Here is a 26,420-nt window from a genome sequence, read left to right as displayed (position 1 = left end):
GTTAGTGCTTCACTTTCAGTCTCAGAGTTTTCACTTTTCCAGTGTAAGAGTTTCAGAAGTGTGCCTTTCTCCTGGCCAATTGGACCACCTATACTGAGTCTTAAAATTCCTCCTCTAGAGGAAAAGAATTCTCAGAAAAGAATCTAAAATTGAGATTAAAAACTAGGATTGATGTACTTATGTGTGCATTGCAACATTTTTCAAATAATGAAAAAATGCAAAACAATCTAAATCACAAAAAGATGAATAGTTAAGTAAACCGTGGAACAGCAATATAATACACTATTATGCAAACATTTAAAATTGTGTTTGCAAAACAGTTTGAATACCATAGAAAAATGCTTAGTCAAAATTTATATATAGCCTGAAAGAAAACTGGTTATGTAAGAAGGACCTTAATTATGTAAAAATGTACAGGTAAAAAAATGACATGGGTACACAATGGTTTTAAGCAGGATTTAGATGACTGGCATTCTTGAGAGTACCCTACATTTTTCAAGCCTTGGAAAGTTATTTTCATTAGTGATGGGTTATTATATAAAGTGAACAGATGCAAATAAGAGAAGACAGTGGTTTCCTCTGGTTGGCAGGATGCAATCTTATACAGTATCTCCATTTGGAAAGATGGTACACTGGAATAGGACAGGCCGTTAATGCAATACATTTAGGGTGGAAATTTGACATAAACACACACAGAGAAGACATGAGTGGATGGAGGCAGAGGTGGAGGAATGCTCTACAGCCGAAGAACACAGGCAAGCTGCAAGAAGCTACAGGAAGCTAGAGAGATTTGGTAAGATGTATTCAGGGTAATGCCCATAGGAGGCCTCAAAACATCACAGTAAGAATTAGGTTTAATTCCATAGGAAATTCATGCTCAGGGATGAAATGGGATACGGTTTAATTACAAGGTGCCATATCATTTTCATCATCCTTTGCCTCCCTCTCCTAAATAGAGGGAAAGAGTCCTCCAGAAAACTACACACTTGCACCTTCAAAATGAAGTCTGAGTGCTTTCTCAGTGCAGGAAGCCAGTAAAGTCTGGTCCCAGATGGTCCCTCAGCAGCTGAAGATCCACGAGACCATCCAGCTCACCTAGTTTGTAGTTTCCCTCCAAAAAGGTAAGCTTCAAAATCAGGTGTCCTACTTTCTTCATTCCTGATGCATTGCAACAGATCTCTGTCCATTCTAAATGGACTGACAGATAAATAAGTGCAAAAGAAAACATAATTGAATATAAATGAATGAAATAGCATTTTAATAAGTAAGAGAGGGAAAGTATTCAAAATAACCTAAATCTCCAAACTGATCATCTCTACCTATAATTTCTCACCACACTAAATCACCATTGTTAAGTACTTTACATGAACTGAATCATAGCATAGTTCTACTACAAAAAAAAATCTCCTCATTTGAGAACCTCACTTTGCCTTATGATGGATTGAGAAAGCACAGAACAGTACTACAGTGTTAGGCCCACAGTAACAAAACACCAAATTGAGATGAGATTGTTACAGTACAAAAGATCAATATTTTAAAAAGTACATTTCCATTTCTACTCACTAAAAATGCACATGTAGAAATTGAAATTGCAAACATAACATCTTTCAATGACTCCAAAGAAAGTGACAAGTTTTAAGAACACATTTAACAAAACGGGAAAATGTTGTATGGTAAAAAATAATTCTGAAAGAAAGAAACCACAGGCCTAAACAAATGAACAGGTATACCATGTTCATTAATTTGAAGGCCCAATATATTAATGATGTCTGTTCTCTATGAGTTATGTATAGCTTTTATACAGTTGTCCTCAAAATACCAGAAAGATTTTTTTGATGTTTTTTTGGGGGGGTCGTTTGTTTGTTTGGTTTGGGTACACAGGCAAGATTTTTCCATATGGAAAAGAACAAGCCCTCAAATAACTTAAATGTTAAGAATAAATATACTGAGTTCCGGGAAGATGGCGGAGGAGAAGCTGGAATCTGAACAAGCTCTCGCATAGAAAGCAGCTTTAGAGTTCCAGTGAACAGTCCTAAGCCAGAGAATCACACCAAGTGTGCCATCACAGGACAGAGAGTTAGACAAGAGAAGGGAAGCCAAGGCAAAAAGAAGCACCCGAGTGGTCGCCAGCAGCCGCCGCAGCGGCGGCGGCGGCAGGGTCGCAAGCGGCAGAGACCACAGCCGGGGGGCCATACCTGAGCGCTCACACAGAGAGTCCGGGACGAAAGAGCCAGACGCAGCGGGCGAGCGGATTCTACTCAACACCAGCAAGAACCAACAAAGAGCGGACATCTTCACCCTGCAGCTTGCAGACCAGAGACGACCCAGGATCCAAGACTCGGCACCAGAGACGACCCAGGATCCAAGACTCGGCGTGAGTACAAGCCCGACATCCTCACTCCTCAGGGAGCAGAGGAAGGAAGGCCACCCCTCCCCCCCCAGCACCGGTGATCTCCATCTTGGATACCGACAAAGCTCGGAGTTGCTGCTAGCTCCAGCTCAGGCCTTGGAATAAAATGAGTCATTTAGCAGGTCACAAGAACTTAACGCCGAAGTGACCTGCCAGACTCAGCTCCATCCAGGGAAAAGTCACCCAGCTCAGGCGCCAGCCTAGCCTCACTGGGTAACCAGAGCCAGAGGCTGCCCCTCCCTCTAGCAGCCACCACAATCAATTGAAAAACAGAAACCCTGAGAATGGCTCCAGGCTGGGCGCTGTGAGCTTTATCACAAAATAGCCCCAGGGAAAAGCTACTGTTTGTTGAAAGGCCTCAACTCTACCCAGAACCTAGCCTCATCACCACATCCCCCTCTTTTGTGACTCTCAAAGCAGACCACCCTCCCAGAAAACTAACCTGGGAGGGGGATCTCAAAATCTTGGGTAAAGCAGAGCATTTTTCTGCCTCTTCCAACCAACCGACTTAAGAAACCAATCAAGCCACAGGACCTCAAGCTGACCAGAGACTCCAACAAGAGACTGGTTGCAGACAAAAGAGAGATTCTTCCCACTCCTCCCCCCCCCCCAAAAAAAATCAAAAGACTTTTTTTTTCTTTTTTCTTTTTTTTCTTCTTCTTCTTCTTTTCTTTTTTTTTGCTTGTTTTTTGTTTTTTGTTACCTTATATATATATATATATGTATATAAATTTTTTTCCCTTCTAAAACTTTTATTAATCTTTAATTTTTGCCTCTTCTGAAAAAATAATTGTTTTCCAGTAACTTTTTTTTTCTCATCTTATAATTTTTATTTCAGAATTACGTGAATGAGAGTTTTCCTTTCTTTTCTTGTCTTCTTTCTCTTTTTCTTTCTTTCTTAATTATCTTTTAGTTTTTTATCTAGCTCTACTGAACTTCTGATCTTTTCTTCTCCCTTAAAGCTTTTCACATCTCCTCTATGTCCCTCCCCTTCTCTGAACATATTCACATTCCTCTCTAAATAGACGGTCTTTTAACCTCTATAATAACATTAATTTTTACGTTTCTATTCTTTTTCTGGTCTCTCCTTATTCCCCTTTCCGTCTCTTCTATCTCTCTCTCTCTCTACTTGCATCCTACCCAACCCATTTCCTGCACTGTGATTAGGACATAGTTAACTCTCCCTGTGCCTCCCCACACCAATCTATTCCTATTTTTTACCCACATCTCTCACTAATCCTAATAATTTCTGGTTTTCCAAATTCTTTTCTGCGGTTCGAAGTCCTTTAACATATAGTCGTTTGATGTTGAATAGATGTATCTGTTGAACTAGATTGTATCTGTAGACTATTGACTGTACAAATGCAAACTTTGGTTGATGGTTGCCTTAAGATAGTGTTCTAGCACAAAACTGGTGCAATCTTTATCTCAAATGGGCCGAGTAAGCCGGAAAAACACAAGAAAAATGGCAAATTCGGGTATCTCAATTCCCAACCTTGATAATCAGGGATTAGAACAGATAAAGAATAATCCAGAGGAGAGTTCCCAAATAGCTCTACAAACACTAATAGCAAACATGATAAATGAGAAGTTTGACAATGTACAAAGGACTCTGTATGAGCGTGATAGGGAGAGAGAGGAGGCATCCCAGAAGTTTATACAGGAATATCATAAGCGTGAGGAAGCTTCTCAAAAACTGATACAGGATTTGCGTGAACAACTTGAGAATACTCAAAGAGAAAGGGAGGAATGGCGTGAGCAGGCAGAGAACACTCAAAGAGAACTGCAGGAATCCCACAGAAGGGAGGAAACTAATCAAAGAGTAATTCACGAATTAAGAGACCAGGTAGAGAATACACAAAGATCACTAAAGACATTCATGGAATCCATTAACAAAGAGCTGAAGGAAGTCAGGGAGACCACAAAGGGAATGCTGAATGGAACCCAACAGAAGGAATGGGAGTCCAAAGAAACCATAACCAATCAACTAAGTGATTTGAGAACAAACACTGAACACCAAATTAAGGAAGTAAAGAAATTCATACAAGACCTAAAACAGAGCTTCAACAAAGAACTTGAAGCCATCAAAGCTGACCAATTAGAAGGAAAAGAGATAAAAAACAAAGTAGAGAGTCTTGACAGCAGGTTAGACCATGCAGAAGATCGAATCTCAGGGATTGAAGACAGCCTAGATATTATAGAGAAAGAACATACAACCATCCAAGACAAGTCCAAGAAATATGATAGGTCTATCCAACACCTGGAGGACACCATCAGAAGGCCCAATCTAAGGATAATGGGTGTAGAGGAGCACCTAGAAACAGAAGTTAATGGTCTAGGAAATTTGTTTAACAGGATCCTAGCAGAGAACTTCCCAAACATACAAAAAGATAGGCCTATTCAGATACAAGAAGCTTTTAGAACCCCAAATAGACCAGACCAGAATAGGACATCCCACCTTCACATTATAATCCACACAGGATCAACCCAGACCAAGGAAAAGATCCTTAAAGCTGTCAAGGAGAAAAGGTTAATCACCTATAAAGGGAAACCAATTAGAATTACCTCAGATTTCTCAGCAGAGACAATCAAAGCAAGAAGAGCCTGGAATGACCTATGCCATGCCCTAAAAACAAACAACTATCAACCAAGAATACTGTACCCAGCTAAACTCTCCTTCATAACTGAAGGCCAAATAAAAACCTTCCATAGCAAAGAAAAATTGAAACAATACATCTCCACCAAACCAGCCCTGCAAAAGATTCTTAAAGATGTCCTACACATAGAAAACCAACAAGAACGCAACAAAGGCCAAGAAACTGCACCCAAACTGAGAATCCAAGAACCTTAGGAAGAACCCAGTTTTCACAGCCCCCAAGAAGGTGGATAACATGGCAGGAACTCCCAAATACCTCTCAGTCCTATCTCTTAACGTTAACGGACTGAACTCTCCAATTAAGCGACATAGACTGTCTAGTTGGATTAAAAAACAAGACCCTTCTATCTGCTGCCTGCAGGAGTCACATCTTGCCCGTAAAAACAAACATATTTTCAAGGTTAAAGGCTGGAACAAAATCTACCAAGCAAACGGCCCTCATAAACAGGCGGGAGTTGCAATCCTAATATCAGATAAAATAGACTTCAAATTAAAATTGGTGAGAAGAGATAAAGAAGGTCGCTACATACTAATTAAAGGATCTCTCCTTCAGGAGGATATTACAATTCTAAATATCTATTCGCCAAACAATGGAGCACCCAAATTTATCAAAGAAACACTACTTTCCCTCAAATCCCAGATAGATCCAAAGACATTAATCGTTGGGGATTTTAACACACCACTCTCCCCACTAGATAGATCAACTCGGCAAAAACTCAACAGAGAAACCGCAGATCTAAACAGCTGCATAGATCAACTAGACTTAACAGACATTTACCGAACATTTCACCCAGCAGCATCAGAATACACGTTCTTCTCAGCAGCACATGGAACGTTTTCTAAAATAGACCACATTTTAGGCCACAAAGCAAACTTGTCTAAATTCAGAAACATTGAAGTTATACCTTGCATTCTCTCTGACCACAAGGGAATAAAATTAGAACTCAACACCAAAAGCCACCAAAGAAAGTCCGGTATCACATGGAGGCTGAACAACACACTGCTGAATCATGAGTGGGTCATGGAAGAGATTAGAAAGGAAATTCAAATGTTCATGCTATTCAACAAAAATGAACACACAAATTACCAGCTCCTCTGGGACACAGCAAAGGCAGTACTCAGAGGAAAGTTTATAGCTCTGAGCTCCTACATCAACAAATTGGAGAGATCGGAAACTAACAATTTAATGACACATCTAAACCTCCTTGAAAAAGAGCAGCAAGATAAACCCCAATCCAGTAGACGGAAAGAAATAATCAAAATTAAATCAGAATTAAATGAATTAGAATCCAAAAAAACTATAGAAAGAATCAACAAAACAAAGAGTTGGTTCTTCGAAAAACTTAACAAAATCGACAGACCCTTAGCAAACCTTATCAGAAAAAGGAGAGAGCACACCCAAATTAATAAACTCAGAGATGAGAATGGAAACATCACCACGGAAACAACCAAGATTCAGAACATTATAAGGGAATACTTCTCAAAACTTTATGCTAATAAGTTTGAGAACTTGACAGAAATGGACCTTTTCCTAGCAAATATTGACATGCCAAAACTAAACCAAGATGAGTTAAACCAGCTTAACAGGCCCATATCAAGCATTGAAATAGAAACAGCAATAAGAGACCTCCCAGCTAAGAAAAGTCCAGGACCAGATGGTTTTACAGCGGAATTTTACAAGGCCTTCAAAGCAGAGCTCACACCAATACTCCTCCAACTCTTCAATGAAATTGAAAGAGAAAGCTCACTACCAAACACATTCTATGAAGCCATCATAACCCTCATCCCAAAACCAGGCAGGGACTCATCAAAGAAAGAGAACTATAGACCCATTTCTTTGATGAACATTGATGCAAAACTTCTCAACAAAATTTTGGCCAATCGACTTCAACAATTCATCCAAAAAATCATACACCATGATCAAACAGGATTCATTTCAGGGATGCAAAGCTGGTTCAATATACGCAAATCAATTAATATTATTCATCACATCAACAGGAGCAAGAATAAGAACCACATGGTTATCTCAATAGATGCAGAAAAAGCATTTGACAAGATCCAACACCCCTTTATGATGAAGGTTCTGGAAAAATTAGGAATCCATGGAACATTCCTCAATACAATAAAGGCTGTATATGACAAACCTACAGCCAGCATTATACTCAATGGTGAAAAACTAAAGCCATTTCCTCTTAACTCAGGAACAAGACAAGGATGCCCACTCTCTCCACTTCTCTTCAATCTAGTATTAGAATGCCTAGCTACAGCAATAAGGCAAGATGCAGACATAAAGGGGATCCAAATAGGGAAAGAAGAAATAAAACTCTCCCTCTTTGCAGATGACATGATCTTGTATTTAAAGAATCCCATAGACTCCACTCCCAAATTACTCAAGCTGATTCAAAACTTTGGCAAAGTAGCAGGATATAAAATTAACCCCCAAAAATCAATGGCTTTTCTATATGCCAACAATGAGAAAAGTGTGGCTGAAATTAGGAAAGCAACTCCATTTGTAATAGCCCCACAAAAAATAAAATACCTAGGAATTAACTTAACCAAAGAAGTGAAGGACCTCTATGATGAAAACTTTAAAATCTTGAAAAAGGAAATCAACACAGAACTTAAAAAATGGCAAAACCTCCCATGCTCCTGGATTGGAAAGATTAACATCGTGAAAATGGCAATACTTCCCAAGGCTATCTACAAATTCAACGCGATACCTATCAAAATTCCACCCTCATTCTTCAAGGAAATAGAGGAGGCAATCCAAAAATTCATATGGAACAATAAAAGACCCCGAATAGCAAAAACGCTCCTCAACGGAAAGAACACTGCTGGAGGAATATCAATACCAAATTTCAAACTCTACTATAAAGCCATAGTAATCAAAACAGCTTGGTATTGGCATAAGAACAGACCTCAGGACCAATGGAATAGAATTGAAAACCCAGAAATGAACCTACAGACCTATAGCCATCTAATCTTCGATAAGGAAGCTAAAACAATAGAATGGAAGAAAGACAGCCTCTTCAGTAAATGGTGCTGGCAAAATTGGTTAACTACATGTAGAAAACTAAAGCTAGATCCTTATATATCACCCTGCACCAGAATCAACTCCAAATGGATCAAAGACCTTGAACTCAAAGCAGACACTCTGAAAACATTACAGGATGGAATAGGAGAAACCCTAGGTCTCCTTGGCTCAGGTCGAAATTTTCTGAATAGAGACCCGGAAGCACAACAAATCAAAGAAAGGTTGGACAAATGGGATTGCATAAGATTGCAGAGCTTCTGCAGGGCAAATGACATAGCTGGCAAGATCAATAGAAAGCCCACCGATTGGGAGAAGATCTTTACTAGCCATACAACGGACAAGGGTCTCATATCTAAAATATACTTGGAACTCAAAAAATTAAACCACCCAACAACAAATCCTCAAAGAAACAACTGCCCAATAAATAAGTGGGCGAAATTCTTAAAGAGAAGCTTCTCTGAAGAAGAAAGAAGGATGGCCAATAGACACATGAAGAAATGTTCAACATCCCTAGCCATAAAAGAAATGCAAATCAAAACAACATTGAGATATCACCTCACTCCAGTTAGAACAGCAAAAATCAAGAACTCTAATAACAACAGATGCTGGAGGGGATGTGGACAGAAAGGAACCTTACTTCATTGTTGGTGGGAATGTAAACTTGTTCAACCACTTTGGAAAGCAGTATGGAGGTTCCTCAAAAGACTTCACATAGATCTCCCCTATGATCCAGCAATCCCACTTTTGGGCATTTACCCAAATGTTTACAAACAAGACCACACTAAAGCTACCAGCACAACTATGTTTATTGCAGCATTATTTACCATAGCTAAGATATGGAACCAACCCAGATGCCCCTCAGTAGATGAATGGAGCAAGAAAATGTGGTATATATACACAATGGAATTCTATGCCTCCATCAGAAAGAATGACATTTCCCCATTTGTTAGGAAATGGAAAGGTTTGGAAAAAATTATATTAAGTGAAGTAAGCCAGGCCCAAAGAAGCATAGGTCCCATGGTTTCCCTTATTTGCAATATCTAGTATAGGTATGAGTCAAGCGGAAAAGGCCAGATAATGTGATGTTAGGAAAATGAACCCTTAAATATGTATTTTAATGTTTTCGTTTCTTTCATGCATGTGTTTCTAATGCATTTATAAGATTATTTCTTTGTTGCTTTGTATGTCCCTCCCCCACAGTGTAACCCCCGTTTTCACTATATTTGATGTCAGTATAACATGTGGAGGAGATGGGGACAAACAAGTCTTTTAAGGATTCAGGTGGACCTGTTGCAACAATGAGAAGTACAAAATGTCATGTCAAAACCAGCTTTACAATTTCGGTGTGGGGGGGGAGGGGGGTATAATTGGGTGGGGGGAGGGCGGTAAAATTGGGTGGGGGGAGGGGGGAGGCGGGGAAGGGAAGTGAAGGGTAAACAAAGGAGGAGGCTGCAATGCTTGGTAAGAAATGTATGCATTATCCTGCCCATGTAATTGTAGCCCCTCTGTACAGTATGTTCTCAAATAAAATAAAATACAATTAAAAAAAAAAAAAAAGAATAAATATACTTTTTTCCCTTTCTTTCTTCTTTTCCTTCCTTCCTCCCTTTTTCTTTCTTTCTTTCTTTCTTTCTTTCTTTCTTTCTTTCTTTCTTTCTCTCTCTCTCTCTCTCTCTTTCTCTCTCTCTTTCCTTTCTTTCTTTCTTTCTTTCTTTCTTGCTTGCTTGCTTGCTTGCTTGCTTGCTTTCCTTTCTTCCTTCCTTCCTTTCTCTTTCTTTCTTTCTTTCTTTCTACCAGAACTGGGGTTTAAATGCAAAGCTTTGGGCTTTCTAGGTAGGTGTTGTTCTTCCATGTAAGTCATGCTTCCAATTCTGGATAAAAAAGAATAAAGGGAAAGTACTCATTCTACCTGCTACTAAGCCTTCTGTCACATTAATATGAAGAGTGTGGCTTTGGCAGCGGGAAGAATACATCCAATGGGACTGAACAGAGAACCCATAGGTAGCTCCATATAAATACATTGAGCTCATTTTGACAAAGGATCCAAAGTGTTCATTGGAGGAAGTTCAGCCTAACAGTGTTGTTGGGTAAATGAATTTACAGAGGAAAAGAAATCAGTCTGAACACAGAGCTCACAGACTAATACATAACCTACAGGGGATCAAAAGTTTAGGAAAAGGAGAAAACCTTTGAGATGTAGGACTATTGGAAACGTTCTTAGACTCGAATTTCTTGGGGATTGGAGCAAGATGGAAGAGTAAATGATTCCTTAGACTCCATGGATGATAAGAATCTGAGACACAAAAGAGGAACTGTTTGGAAGAGAAAAAAAAACTGAGAAAGGACACCAAGAATGACAAGAAGTGACGAAGACAGCTGAAAATTATGGTGAGACAAAAAGGCAGCAGAGGAAACTAGGAAATAATTTACACCCTTAGCTGCTTTCCCTTGAGGTAAGGGTGGCCAAAGCCCAACCATGAGGTAAGCAAGCTGGGTGACTTCTGTACAGAACAGCACCTCTAAGGCAGAACACATTAGGGGAAATGAGGTAACTAGGAATTCAAACACTGCACTTAATGAGTAGTTCTGTTTAAACACAGAAGCACCATCTTGCTTGCCTTCATAAGCTGCAGTATTAGTACAAGGAAAATGAAAAGAACGAGAGCAGCTTTCTCCATCTGACCTTGCCAGCTGGACACCAGAATAATAGGTGTCCTCCAAAAACTGAGCAAGGAATACCATAAAGAGAGGCATTTGTCATGGAAAAACAAATACTTGGGAAAATGACTCCTCCTGGCACAAACTACCTAATCTCAAGGATGGACATCTGTCTTGAAATATGTATGGCAGAATGTATCCTTTCAAAGAAAGGATGCCCAAACATCACGACCCAAGTTTAAGGAAGAGGTCAGTCTTAGAAACCTTGAGTGCCAAGGGATAAAAGTGTAACACCCAGGGTGATTAAATGGGCCAAGTATGAGAACAAAGAAACACACTTATCCTAGAATAACTTTAAGTCAACCCTGCCTTTTATCATATATACCCCTGAAGTCCAAAGCCCGATGTGTCTTCCTTTGAGCACGCATATTGTTAAGAGTATGCCTCTGCCTCTCTGCTTGCGTGCTTCCTTGCTAGCTTCCTGAATAAAACTCTGCCAAGTTTTCTTACCTGTCCTGAAATTCATATTCTGTGATGGAAGCCAAGGACAGTCTCTGCTTCTAGAAAGAAACTTCACAAACCCTCACCTAGAACTGGAGACAGATCCACACTCCAGTGAGGAGGGATTTCATGGTCATTGATTTCCTAGTGAGACAAACCAGCATCAGAAGGACAGCTTTTCATTCCCATAATCTCAGAGAGCAACAGCAAAGTGCTATCTTGTGGGATGGCCTCTTGCTTAAGATTTATGTACAGAAGGGGTATTACTAGCTACAGGCAAGCCATCTGCAACCATCCAGGATCTGAGATTGAGACAGTACTGGGAATTTAGAAACAAAGAAACAATGGTGGTGAGCAGTGTGGTTGGCAGCATTGAGCCAGCAGGGGTGGAGCTGCAAAAAGAGACTCAACCCTCCTCCTCAGGAAGACCAACTTCACAGTCTAAGGGCTGAGTATTCCAGAACACAAAAGACCCAGCTTCTGCCTGTGGGGAGCTCTGATGACTGAATGATCAGTTTACATTGATTGCTGGCAGGAAGCCAGCAGCCCTGCAGACTTTAAGGCAGAGCCACAATCCAGAAGGGCCTACAAATTAAGGACCACTGAGGACAGAGACACCTGGCTGGGTCCTAGGCAGGAGGCTGCCATCATAGACACAGAGAGAAGGAATGACTCTTCACTTGGGCCTCAGCAGGGAGCAGCCTCTACTTGTAGATAGCTGAAAATAGCTGTGGAGGCCTGGAAAACATTTGGGGAGAAAGGATTTCTGGATCACTGAAGCATGTTATTCAGGTGGAACGCTCATCTGAGGCTGACCAAGATGAGAAGTTTTGACTCAAGCAACTAAGGGCTCCTGGAGAGAGCTAGGGAAATGTCTGGCAACCCCACTCGGCTGGTGAGAGCATCGTCATTTGAAGAACACTTCACAAAACCAGGCACTTACCTCTCCTGGATGGGTAGCTGAGATTTTAGGAGCTGCCAACGATATCAGTCTACATTAGCTCGTGGTAAGAAGTCCACCGGCAGCTAGGCCTTAGGGAATGAGCCACACCATGGGTTGGAGAACAATAAGAAAGTGGCTTTGGCAAGGAGAGGGATCAGAGACAAACAAGTTGAGGATCCAGCACTGCAACAGGAGCTCGGATCATGAAGGGCCTGAGGTTTAAGACTCCACCCTCCTTGTCTAGAGCAAGTCTCCCTGCCCAAGGATCAATTCAGAAACCATGCCAAAAAAAGAAAAAGAAAGAAAGAAAAAGAAAGGAAACCATGCCAAGCCCAAAGCTGCCAGAGTTCTCAGTACCTGAGTTCCAAAACAGGACCCAAGCTCATAGAATACACCCAGCCTCAGCCTTACAAGCTTCTGGGTGGGGTCTAGAAGAATGGAGACCTGAAAGGATGGCACCTGTTCCTTCAGATCTCCACCACTGGTGGGGAACTCGGTGAGTTATTTGTTCCCTCACTCTTAGACACACAAAGGGAACACTGCAGGCAGCCCACCTGCTGACCTAGAGGGCACAAACAAGGGGACTTGTACAGGAAGTTGGACCTTTATTAGACCATAGACTAAAAAGTGCTGTGCCACCAGCACAGGTTTCAAGTACACAAAAGAAAAGCTTCCAAGGTAGACACTTGACCAGCCCTGCCACCAATTCACCTATGACACCACCCTACATAAAAAGACTTGAAACTAAAATCAGTCAGAAAAGACAAGGAACACCATTTCATATTAATACAAAGGACAATCTATCAAGAAGAAAGAAATAATCGCTGGTAGCTATGTGACAAATGTCAGTGTGCTCAATTTTTGTGAAACAAACACTACCATAGACTGACCCCTACACAATGATTTTGGGAGATTGCAGGACTCCCTCTTACCAATAGACAGGACATCCAGACAAAAACACCAGCTTCAGAATTAAATGGCCTTAAGGGACATCTCTGTACTCTGTAGAGTACTGCTCTGTAGAATAGTTCATAGGACTATACAGATTCTCCTCAGAAACCCATGGAACCTTCTCAAAAACATTATCCTATATTAGGACATAAAGTCTTAGCAAATATAAGACAATAGAAATAATTCCCAAAGACTAGGAGATTTCACTCTATGATGGTCAGCTCTGCTGCTAACCTTTCTTCAGTCTCTGCATAAGGATGAAAGAAGATCCATGGCCGGGTGCTGGTGGCTCACGCCTGTAATCCTAGCTACTTAGGAGGCTGAGATCTGAGGATCGCGGTTCAAAGCCAGCCCAGGCAGGAAAGTCTGTGAGACTCTTATCTCCAATGAACCACCAGAAAACCGGAAGTGGTGCTGTAGCTCAAGTGGTAGAGCGCTCGCCTTGAGCTGAAGAGCTGAGGGACAACGCCCAGGCCCAGAGTTCAAGCCCCACGACCGACAAAAAAAAAAAAAAAAAAGAAAGAAGATCCATGGTAACCCAGGGAATTCTCACCCCCTGATCATAATTTGACTACTTGATATAGTAGCCATTTCAATTTTCTGCAAGGGAGATATAGCATAAGAAGGCAGCTGTCACCTGTTGGGAACTCACAATAAAATAGAACAATAGTATCAGGGGCTGCTGAGGCACCTGGTAATGCCTAGAATTTTTCAATTGCATCACTTCCTCCAAATGTCAAGCTGTCTCACTGTTCTTCCAAAATACTACATTTTGTTTTAGTAAGGATGGTTTCTGTCATTTGCCACCAAACCCCTTGCTGAATAAAAAGTCCTCTCACGTCACCTGGAACAATGCATTGTTCTTTGTGCTCTCTAATTCCAGCCTAGAGCCTAGATTCCCGGCCTCAACTCACCCTCCAATGGCTACTCTTAAGATAGAAAACTGCCTATATGACTACTCTCTGGTGGCAGTGCTATCTAAGATCAATGTTAATTGCCTAATTAGACAGGCTTGATGCTGACAGAATGTGAGCTAATTAGTAGGTTCTACCATCATTCCAATTATTAACCTTTACAGTTGTCATCTGTAGAGATGAAGGCACAACTGTGGACTTGCATAGGGAGGACAGGACATGCCACCCTGAGTCAGCCTTGGGGAAAATGGTTAGAGGGAAGGGTGGTATTCCAGAGATGAGATTCCTCAAAATAAGTCATCACGGGCCTTCTTGAAACCAGGATGGCCATGAAATCTCTCAGGTCACTGGCTACTTCAAAAGCAAGAGAGGAGCTCTTTAAAGCTCTGAACTCCTAGATCCCGATTCCAGAAACTGATTCAATATGTTTGGAATAAGCCCAGAAAAACTGACTTCTTAAATTTCCCAGGTGATTCCCATGATTCACATGAAATAGAAATCACTTAGACAAATATCCAAGAAAAATCTTTCCTCATCCCCCAAAAGAGTCCTCTAGCTATAGATCTTGTATGAAATATGAGTGGTTGCCAAGCAAGACAGGCCAGGAAAGAGTGATGACTGATCTGACAGCAAGAGCAAGAAGCCACTGAGAATTGGGACACTGAGATTTGAATCCCAGATCTGAAACCAATGGCCAACCCATTCACTGGGGACCACAAGTGTACCCATTTGTTAAATGGAATAACAAATCGTGCAAGCCTTACACATGTCTCAGATGTGTCATGCATTCATGTGAGCAATGGCTATAAATATGTAAGCTTAAGAGATGAGTATCATTGAAGTGGGAGATGTTTGAAAAGATAAACCTTATGTGTTTCATAAAGTTTTAACGCTTGAATTTTTAACACTTGACTTCAGCTCCAATTTGAGCACAGGCATGTGGAATCAACAGGGAAAATAGGAAACACTTCCTGTGCTATAAGGATAGCTCACAAATGTGAGAGTGTAGGCCTCTCTAGCATTTATTTTCCCCGAATAATGTCTAGGCAGTAGTGTTTGTGGAAAAGCTGCCAGAAGCCCTCTAATAATGTTTACAGTCTTAAGTCCAGTAAAGCAACTGACTATCAAATGATGAAATAACAAGGAAGCCTGACTAATCATGCAAGTGTGTGCGTGTGTGTGTGTGTGTGTGTGTGTGTGTGCACACAAAGTGTGGGTGTACATGGTATGTGAATGTACATAGTGTGTACAGCAATTGAGAATGTTTTTTCTGCCTAGAGTCAATTGGAGATTATAACATCATTTGCAGGCTATCGAAAAAAACTATCAGTACAGGCAGCTGGGCCACAGAGAGCAGATAAAAAACATTTGAGAATACGTATCTACCCCACTATACATTGATTTCAGCCCACGGGCCAGCAATCCCCCACTCCTGTTATAAATGTACATGTACACTACACACACACACACACACACACACACACACACACACACACACACACACACACACAGAGTAAGCAGGAATGTGGTATCTAAAAGCCGCTCTCCTATAAATGTGGAAATAGATAGTCTCTTCCAATTGAGATTTTTACCCTTTCTGGCAGCAAGCCACATTCAAGAACCCACCTATCATAGTTTTACACATGTGGACATCTGGCAGGGAAATAAATTAAAGCCTACCTTAGAGAGTAGGGAAATGCATTCATTTATAAATGTTATTTTAGAAGGGACTGTCTGGTCCTGTTCACTTATTAACTTCATTAGAAGGCTAATGAATCTACTGCTGAGAAAATGAGAGGGCACTCAGGCTGTAGAGAAGGATGAGAAGAATTTCATACTCTTTCTCCCCACTCTGGGGTCATTTATGATCATGATAAAATGGCACTGCATTTGGAAGAAAGGGAAAGCAACATAAAATAACAATCAACAGACACAATCTATAGGAAAGCATTACATTCTCCCAGCCACTGGACAAAAATCAAGAATTATGCATGACAGGGTTCTGCTTAGTAAAAGAAAAAAAAGACTAAGCCATAAAAGAATCATTCATTCTTTCCCATAATAAATAGGACATTAAATCCACAACCCAGAGCTGCTTCTTTCCAGTGTTCTCATTTCTCTACTCTGTAGCAAAGTTAAGATGTCTGATATCTGAAAATTTGGAGCAAACTCCTTTTTCATTCTTTTTTGGAACAAAGACTTCAAAGACTGAATGATGTTCCCTATGTTTAGTGAATTTAAACAAAGTAGTTTGGACAGGGGTTCTGGCTAACATCTACCAACTGACTGATATCCATCAGTAGACAGGAAATTAACAGAGTATATTATGTTGTTGATACCTTGAAACTTCATAATCACATATTTTAAGGAGAGTGGATGCACTTGAAGGGAATGGTGTTTGCTCATAAAAGACATCTGTTGAGCATCACAAATCCTGAGTGTACTTTCTGTCTGACTTTCCAGGATGGAAGTGTCTATGGATTTAGTGTTGAGAGATCATTTTAATTTATGAAATATTTCAATTTATGAATATTTTAATTTATGAAAAACAAAAGGATGACATGAGCAAGCCAGTTAATTAAAGCAAGATAAACCCGGAGCCCATGATCCCTTGATTGCCAATCTTTACCTGAAGATCAGAATCAACTAGAAAACTTTGAAAACTTTAAATTCCAGATCATCATCCAGTCTTACTACTAGAAGCTTTTGGATAGGACCAAGGATTTCAGATTTTTAATATTTTCTACACATAATGAAATACATCCAATCTAAGATATATGCATGACTCCCCAAGCTTTCCATATTAATCAGTTGAGATATAACAAATTTCTACAAATAAAGCTTAGTTCTTTCCCAAAGATGCAGGTGTGCATGCGAGTACGTGTGCACACACACATATTTAACACACACACACACACACACACACACACACACACACACACAAAGCCTACAAAAGATGAGGTAACATAATACTGTCTGGAGGAACAGAATATCACATCATGCTTTGCATCTTACACTCAAAATCATTGATATCAGCATCATCACCACCATTATCATCACTATCTGGTGATGCATTAACCTTTATCTTTTGCCAAACATGGATGAGTAGCCAAAGGAGACTTATACACACCTCTATTAGTTAAAATGTGTCAATCCCAGGCATTATGTGTCTAAGCATCATGTTTTGTCCTGTACCTCACCTTACTAAAAGTATCAGTGCAATTGCCATCTGGAACCTGGTCCAAACTGCGAGGCTAAGAGGATGTGAGTCTATAAACAAAGGATAACTATCATTAAGTAAATACTGACTAGATTGTCAATATTTTGCATTCCAGGCAATATTTCACTGAATTTTCACCAGCATCTATATGATAAATCATCTTATCATAATATTATGTATACTACTAAGCTAGCTTACTCAGGGTAGTGTGTTTAGTAAGCAGTAGAATTATGATTTACATCCTAACCACTATACATACTCAGTCCTATCTGTTCCCAGGCATTTCTATAAATTACCACTACATGAAATACAGTTAGTGTTCTATACTTTCAGGTTTCACATCTCAGGATTCAACCAACCACAGATCAAAACTATTTGAAAAATTTACATATAAATTTTATGTGTGCAAAATTTTCTTGTCATTATTCCTAAGCGATGCAGTGCAATAATTTACACAGCACTTATATCACGTATCATAAATAGGTAGAGCTGATTTGAAACATACAGAATATAGCCAAAATTCCACTTTACATAAGGGACTTGGGCATCACAAGATTTAGTATCAGTGGAGGGTTCCTGGATCAAATCCCCTGTGGGTACAAAAGAATGACTACAGTTTTTCCTCTTAAGAGCTCATAATATGTATTAAAGAGCAAGACAATATATATATACATATATATATATATATATATATATGTGCATGTTGATATCTTCTTCAGTTCTTTCCTAGAATAATTCCACATTTTTTATGGAATGAGGTGGGGTAATAACAGTAAAGACCAAATTATTTCTAGAACTGAGTTAGTCATTTCAGAAGTTACTATATTTTGTGTATTTATGCATATTCTTGCACAAGTTTGCTGTTGTTTCCTGTGTGCATTAATATTACCTTTCAAGCAAAATAAACATTCCTTGAAAATAACAATCACAATATACTTACTCCATATCTCCCAGCAATGAGCACACTGCTGCATACATAATGAATGCTCATTAATAACTGTCCAATTGAATGGTCTGTGACTCATTCAGGATTTTTCACCACATTCATTACCACTAAACGCAAATAGAAGACCCATTTCTACAGGAAGATTCCAAAGCCCATATCAACCTAGTCTTTGGGTCCTTCCATGTAAAGAGCCTAGAAAATGGGATAGAAAATGGGATAAAAACAGCCTAGCAAAAAAATAATAATAATGCCATTCCAATCTTCAGTTTTGTTTTTATTACTTCACTCAGATACAGCAGGAATACCACTAAGGAATTGGGGCGAGCAGCTGTGGAGGGAGGGAAACATATAAATAAATCATGAGTGTCATTAAAATTTGTAAACTAATAACTTCTGGGAAGTCTTAGCAATTATTGTCAGGGTTTTCTTGGCAAACAGAAAATTAATAAATTCAAAAGGTCTCCATTTTCTATTTTTAAAAAAAGCAGCATCCCAGAGAAAGGTCACTGACAGAACAATTACAGAGGAAATAAATGGTTCAGACAACAGCTTGCGAACCAGATGAAAAGTCACAGGATTCCCAAGTGGCAGGAGAATAAGACAGCTTAATACAAAGAAAGGGACAAGCCAAGGCAGGGCTGCTGCTAAGATTTCTTTGGGGGCTATTGGAAATTTCCATTCAAGTCTCTACACTCTTATGAAGTATAGCCTAAATCTAGGCATTGTGGATCCAGAAAGAACTTAAGCACATGTTCCCTGGTGTAAGAAGTTCATAGGCTGAGACCAAATCACTAATACAGTGTAAGGATGACAGTCATCAGAGAACAGAAAAGGGACATTACGTAAAGGGAAGAAGATCAAAGAAGATATCTATTTGATTGTGCCTGGAAACTAGACAGCTCCTTTGGACTATGGACCCTGAAGCCAGGTATCCAGGAGGAATGGCTGGGTAGGATAATGGCTTTTCTAGGAATAGAATGTCTCCCATACATCTGAATCATTGGTAGATGAAGTAAAGCAAGAGGAGACAAAGATGAAAATCCAAGGTTTACCAAATGAGAGGGACCATTCATTGTGAAAGATTCCTGGTTCTTCGTATACATAGACAACTGTAAATCACTTTGCTCTGTGAGGACCTGTAATCTAGTATCCAGAAGAAATCTCCTATAGAATCCTCACCCTTGTGAACTGTCATTGTCACAGCACATTTTGGTCTGAATCAGGGACCTTTGCTAGAGACTACACTTTGCATAGGTAGATGGAAGTTGAAGAACTGCATGCTAACCCCCCTCTCTCCATAAAAGGATAACTTACAATTTTCAGAGTGGGGGGAGAGAGGGAGAGAAGAGAGAGAGAGAGAGAGAGAGGTAAAGTGTTCATGAGTCCAAGTGCTAATGTCCAAAACACAGACCCGGAAGTGATCTGCCAGTCAGTACGCAAGATGATTCAGGTTCACACTAAAGACCTCGGCCTCCAACAGGTCCATTAGCTAGCCTTGTCAACACTTTCTCCTGCTGTAATTGAAGACTGTGAAGGCCACCAAATGAAAGCAAGAGTACATGAGCACACACACACACACACACACACACACATACATACACACATACCTACACACACACACATGTGTGTGCAGAAGGGAGTAAAGATGGCACCAGGATATGTTTCACATGTAGTTTGCACTCAAAGGAGTGAGAGACAGGCCTTTCTTTGAACACCAGCATACCGTGTAACTGTGGCCCAAGTTCTTTGGAAGCAGAGGAACTATGAAGAGGAGGAGGGTTGCCTCTATCTGGCTATAGTTTCCCTTTAAGAGGAAAATTAACACTGTAAGAATCTCAGATCAAGGGCCAGAAGGGGATTCTATTCTCAGCCTTATGACCTAGGAAACGCCAGGGATGTTCTAGATCCTCTAGAAATGTCAGTCAGTCCCATCTTATCAATTCTCTAGACTCGATTACTATATATGTAACTAATATTCTTTGACTAAAGGATGCCACTTGATGGCTATTGTAAGTGACAAATTTGCATCATCATCCTGGTGATGGCCACCACAAGTATAACAGCACCAAAGAATTGCAGGGAAAAAAAAGTCACAGGGCATTCACAAGGCTGCTGCATAATTTGAGGCTTTTAAATGGTCTTTTTGCCTATTTAGAAGTAGAGATCCTCTAAGTTATCACCAAGGAGGCAAATATTTCCATCACACTGCAACCTGGCAGGGGTTTGTCATCTTGTCATGACACCTGCGGCTCCGGGCTTCTCTGTTGCACAGAAAATTGAGAAAGAATCACCAAATTCAATTTCAATTTGGTTTAGCATGTTGAGCCAAATCACACAGCTAAGAGGGTACATGTTTAATTTAGTTTCTTTTCTCAACCCACATATTAGTAAGGAAAAATTATACTGCTCTAGGCTCTCACTGTAAAATATATCATCATTATTAGTACAGAAAAAGAGGAGACAGAGAAATGTCGGTAGGGGATGAGCAGGGAGAAAATGAAAAGGACAGATGCCCTGTGAAGTCGTGGCAAGGTGGGAAATCACTCAGGATTGGGGAGCAGTGTCTTTTCATTCATGCCCTAGGTTTTACCAGGCCCATGAACACTAGCACAAATATATATGTATATATATATATATATATATACACATATATATACATATATATGTATGTATGTATGTATTCATATGGTATTTATCCATAGTGAAAGCCCATATGATCCACAAGTCTCCAGGTCACCAGATATGGAATCTATTTTCTGTAAACTATCCTCTTGATTGACTGCCTTTGACTGGGACCCTTTTGTGAATTGTATGGGTCTCACACCCACTGTCCTGGCCACCACTATGTTGTTCTCTCTGCTTCCTGCTTGGTTCCTTTCTCTCCTGCCGGTCAGCCACTGTCTGATCTCTGTCCCATCCAGCTAGACGTATTCTTTCACTTGCTGATCACAAATGGTATCCCATTGATCACTCCAACTTCAGCTACATAATCTCAAAGAATCTTTCCCACAAAAGAACATCTTACCAACATCAAATACAGTGAAAACAGGGGTTATAGCGTGGAGGACAGCCATACAAAGCAACTAAAAATTCACATGGCACCTTATAAATATGTTAGAAACAACAGCAAGAAAGAATAAAACCACTTGTGTCCCTATCTTGGGGTTCATTTCACTTAACATAATCTAATCTGACCTTTGTTTTCACTGTATTTCATGTTGGTATAATTTGGGGAGGGGAAGGGAAGAAACAAAATGTTTAAATAGGGATACAGGTGGGCCCATTGGAACAATGAGATGTACAAGATGCTTTGTTGAAAAATGAACATTACAATTTAGGCAGGGGAGGGGGGAGTGTAGTTGAGGAGGTGGGAGGGAAGGGATGGTAAGAGAAAAACAAAGGAGGAGGTAACAATGCTGGATAAGAAATGTACTCATTACCTTGCTCATGTAACTGTAACCCCTCTGTACAGTATTTTTCACAATAAAAAACTTATTAAAAAAAGAACATCTTCCACTAGGCAGCAGTCAATATTGTAATTCTTCCCTGCCAGATGGCTCAAGGGACAACGCTCTAAATGACTTTTTGTCCCTCTCTAAACCACACCCTCCACCCTATTTCATCCTCAAAGTCTTGGCTAATTACTAGAGGAAACACTCACTGGTGTCTTATGATTTCTCTCACACAGATCTCTGCAGCAATGGATCCTTGAAAACAAAGTCAATAATGGAAATGAAAACCCTATACAAACACACAGGGTTCTAATTACCATTAATAATTACAATGAAGTGAGCGCTTCCAACGTAAGTTACTATCTTAAGTGTTTTTGCATCTATTATTTAATCCTTACAACACATTTGCTAATTCATTCATTTAGCAAACATTAAAGTCCACTCGAGTGCCAAGATTCTCCCCTGGATACTAAAGGCATAGTAGTAAATGAAAACACACACACACACACAAATCTTCTAAATAAAAATGAAAACATCTCCCTACAACTTTCATTCTACTGAGTGTAGGTAGACAATAAATAAATCAGTAAGTAAATTACCATGTTAGATATCGAGAAGGAAAAAGAAGAAGAAGGAGGAGGAGGAGGAGGAGGGGGAGAAGGAGGAGGACGATGATGACGACAACAGCTGAGTATTGGAATATGAAATTCCATCACCTGCACAAAAGGCTTGCTGGCTAAAGAATCGATGACAAAGAAGGAAGAAAAATGAGGGATCCACCCAAACTCCAAGATTCCTAGATGAGGAAACAGGGAAGAATGTGCTACATGTATTTGAGGAAGGTGTTGGCCTCAAGGAAAATGTAGAAAGGGCAAAGATGTGTTCTGTACTAACTACAATTTATATGCAGGGAAACTATACCTCAAAGATGGATTGAATAATGAACTCCCCCAATAAGCCATAACCCCTTCCTTGAACAAAGGGTCTTTGTAGATGCCATTAAGGATCTTGAAGTGAGGTCATCCTGGATTGTTCAGGTGGGCCCTAAAGCCATGGCAAGTGTTGGTATAAAGACAGAGGAGAGAGAAAGACATAGACACAGAGGAAACAACATGAAATCAAAGGTCGGAGTGATATAGCTGCAAAATACTACCATCAGTCCCTCATACGCTGAGAGAGGAAAAAAAGGGCCCCTAGAGGCAGAGCGTGGCCCTGATGACACCTTGCTCTCAGATTTGTGCACTCCAGATTTATGAGAGAGTAAATGCTTACTTTGTAAAGCCATTCCATGGTAACTTATTGTGGCAGTCCCAAAAAGCTAATGCACAGAGGTTAAGTAAAGTGTCTAAAGTGACAGAGTGCATTGGATGGGCCATCTGGGGCTTGAATGTTGGCAATTGAATATTTGTGTGCCTGGGGACATTAACTTGCACTGTCTATAAATTTATGGGTTCTTATGATCTTGAGGCATACCCTTCATTATTTGGGAATAATGCAAATAGGCGTATGTTGTCCCTTCCTGGAACTGGCCAAATCATTTCTGAACCATGAGGTCCCAGGCATAGCTACTGATCAATATAAGGACAAGATTTTCAGGCTTGTTTTAGTGATTTGGTCAAGCAGACTACTACACAGGAAAAACGTTTACAGCATCACACAGTATCAGTGCCCTGGGCCTGAGGGAGAAGTTTCTGAACTTGTACTTCCTGGGAAATACCCACCATGCTTTCATCTGCTAGAGGCATCCTGATAATTTATATTTCTGCCAGTTTTCATTAAGCAGTAAAATCAGGTGTAAGGCATCTCATGCCTCTGCCAAATGGAGCGATTGACTCTAAAATACTTAATCAAGGCCATGAGCTATCCCCACCCCATCCTGGGGAGAGAAGTTCCCACCAGCTCTCTGCCAATAAGCAATGAATATCTCAATACCAAGAGTTCAGGAACACCTCCAGATGATGATGCAGCCAGATATAGGGAACCTTTGGTGACAGTGCCCTTCCCAGGTCCACACATGGCAGGGATAGTGAGAAAGAATGCACAACCTCTTTAATCCCATAACTATTTCCTGAGAGGAAGAGCAGAGAGCATGAGACACCATGTCACAGAGCTTGCCAAAGCTCAGTATGACTCCATGTCAGTGGAGGTCAGCATGTCTGTGAATGTGAGAGTACTCGGCATGGAAGGAGGTATACAGGAGGGCACGTATATGGGATTTTCATCCCTGGTGTCACAGCTTATCCACCCATAACCCTCTTCTTGCTTGTCCCACACACCACCCCGTTGGTATCAAGGCAGACAGGGAGGAACAGTGCCTATAGCTAGCTCACCATACTCTCAGTGTTCCAGAAATGTCTGTAAGTTCTTTTAAAATTAAAAATACCCTCATCCTCTTATATACTGAAAATGTGTTTTAGCGCATGACATGTTAGTATCTGGCTTTCTACCAATTATTACATTTTATTTCATAACACAATATAAAATGAAATGTTATGGGAGAAGAGCCTGTGTAAGCAAGGAAATCATCATGTAAACTGGAGCTGTGTCTGTTCCCAGAGCTCTGGCTTTACAAGAACCACAGTACCCTGGGTTAGATGGCACCTACTTATAATCCCATCTACTCAAGAGATGAGAGGGTCTCTCATTCAAAGACAGCTCAGGATTCAAACAGAAGGACTGGAGTGATAAACATGAGGGCCCAGTACCAAAAGAAAAAAATACAATAAACAAGATCCATAGTGCATTCCAGATGCAAAGGCCTAGAGACAATCTCTAGGCCATGATTCACACCCATGGCAAGAATCCTTGCTGCAGCAGAGGGCTTCCTCATCCAGCGCCTCTGTTTCCATCAGACACACTTGTTAATCCAGTCAGACTCTTACTAGATCCCTACCACGCCTCACCAGACTCTACCAGACCCCATGGGAACCTGCCCTCTTCAAACAGACCGAGGTACTTGGAGGGAATGCAGCTGCAGCAAGGTGTCAAGATGGATGTGCGGCTGGCAGAGCACTAAGGGAATTCACAAGTGGGGATGCTCAGTGCTACCAGGGCACAAACACCGGCTTCCAGGAGGCTGAGCAGTTCTTTCCAAACCCAGTTTTCCAACTGACTGGCTGACATTTCTCTCCAGCCCAGTCAGAGCAACACCGTAAGAAGCTCTAACGTACTTACCTCCACAGAGAACTCTCAGTCACACTCCCCAGGTTGAAGTCGTACAGCTTCGTCAGGATCAGTATGACCTGCAAGGGGGTAGGGTGAGGGCAGAGGAGAGGGACAAAGAAGGAAAAAGGAAGCTCAATTTAGTTTGTGTAGCAGTAATACAATGCACCTTGTATCACCCAGAGGAAGGTTTAGTATTTATCCACTGAGTTGAAGCGTATTATAGGATCAAACAGGGGAGTGGGGAGGATTATTAATTTAATGCATCCCTATAACTGGTAGCATTTATTTTAATCCTGACAGTGCTTTGCATTTGAAATAGAACATGCCAAGAGGAATTAATTGGGTATCCTCAGTAGTTTTTCCACATCTGTCCTTCCTCAAGGTCAGATGCAGGCCAGCTGGTTTTGTTCACCACCAGGGCTACCCAGAGATGAGAGGACAGGGCTGCTTTGATCTCAAGATGACTCTGATGTACAGAATTAGATCTAAAAGGGTATGAAGGAACTGGGTCTGATTCTGTCTATAGAAGAGGTTCAAAGAGATTTTGTGTTTCCATCAATAGGGCCTTAGTAGGCAGAAATATCTGAATGGCAGTAGACTCAGCCCCCAGCCTCCTCTGATGCTATCTGCTAGTGGTCTTGTTCCATATGCCCACACCATGCTGCAAGCAGGTCATTAGACTTCGCTAGGCTCCAGGACCATTTCCAACTCCAGTTGAAGTGAAGGAACCCAGAGAGCCATTGCTGCCTGTGATTGGGCGAACAGTGTTCCAAAGTGGTCTTGGATTGGCCAGTCTGTTCCCATGCCTTCCATACTTCTCCAGCTGGGGCAGTGCCCTGCCTTCCTGTCATATGCCCAGATAGTGGTTTAGGCACCACCTTCTATCTCTAACCATACTAAGTGCCTGCACCTGAATCTATTTTAATCAAAATGCAGGTGGAGAATACACATGGCCTGTCTCCATGCATGATAATCCAGTTACACATAATTGTGTTTATCTAAATTTAATGCACAACTCATTTTACTTTTCGCAGTTCCATCCCATTCCACAATTTAACTTCCTCCAGTTCATTTGCACAGCAGCCATTAAACTCTTTTCGAGATAATGAATTTCTGCTATCAAGATAGGACTTTCCCATTCTAGGTATCCATTCAAGATTTAAGAAAAATAATCAGCCATTTTATTGAACATTTTAATGGTGTTTAACTAAGAACAAAATGCTCACTTTGAGATTTATTCTCATTCAGCACTCCATGGAGCCAGTCAGCACCATTTCCTGTGTCTATGTAAAGTAAGAAAAATGTCATGGGCAAGTGATGCAGCCCATTACCGGTCCATGAGAATCTATGGACAAGTTGGGTTGGAACATTGACCATCTCTCTGAGGCTCCAACTGGAGAGCTCATGTTTCTTCACAGGTGGTGTCCTGGGTTGGCAAGAAATATCAATAGCATAGCTATTTGTAGAACAACAGAATCGAATTCACTCAGTGGTGCCTGCTTCTCCCATTCATAGATGGTTTATTAGTCAAAGTCAGTCCTTTTATCTAAGCATCCTCCCTAACCAAATG

General features: G+C 40.7%; 1 protein-coding gene across 1 annotated transcript in view; it reads right to left on the bottom strand.

The window, feature by feature from the left end:
- Window positions 1-25,989, bottom strand: part of Sorcs3 (sortilin related VPS10 domain containing receptor 3) — a 415,789-nt gene extending 389,800 nt beyond the window's left edge. The window contains exons 1-2 of the mRNA XM_069987921.1: window positions 25,876-25,989; window positions 24,860-24,927 (exon numbers count right to left, since the gene is read on the bottom strand). Coding sequence (XP_069844022.1) covers window positions 24,860-24,927; window positions 25,876-25,989 — 182 coding nt within the window. The remainder of the gene's footprint in view (window positions 1-24,859; window positions 24,928-25,875) is intronic.
- Window positions 25,990-26,420: the final 431 nt, after the last annotated feature.

This window comes from Dipodomys merriami, unplaced genomic scaffold, assembly GCF_024711535.1.
Source record: "Dipodomys merriami isolate MVZ:Mamm:240054 unplaced genomic scaffold, mDipMer1.0.p SCAF_35, whole genome shotgun sequence".
Taxonomy (NCBI): domain Eukaryota; kingdom Metazoa; phylum Chordata; class Mammalia; order Rodentia; family Heteromyidae; genus Dipodomys; species Dipodomys merriami.
This window is presented reverse-complemented; position numbering and strand designations above follow the sequence as displayed.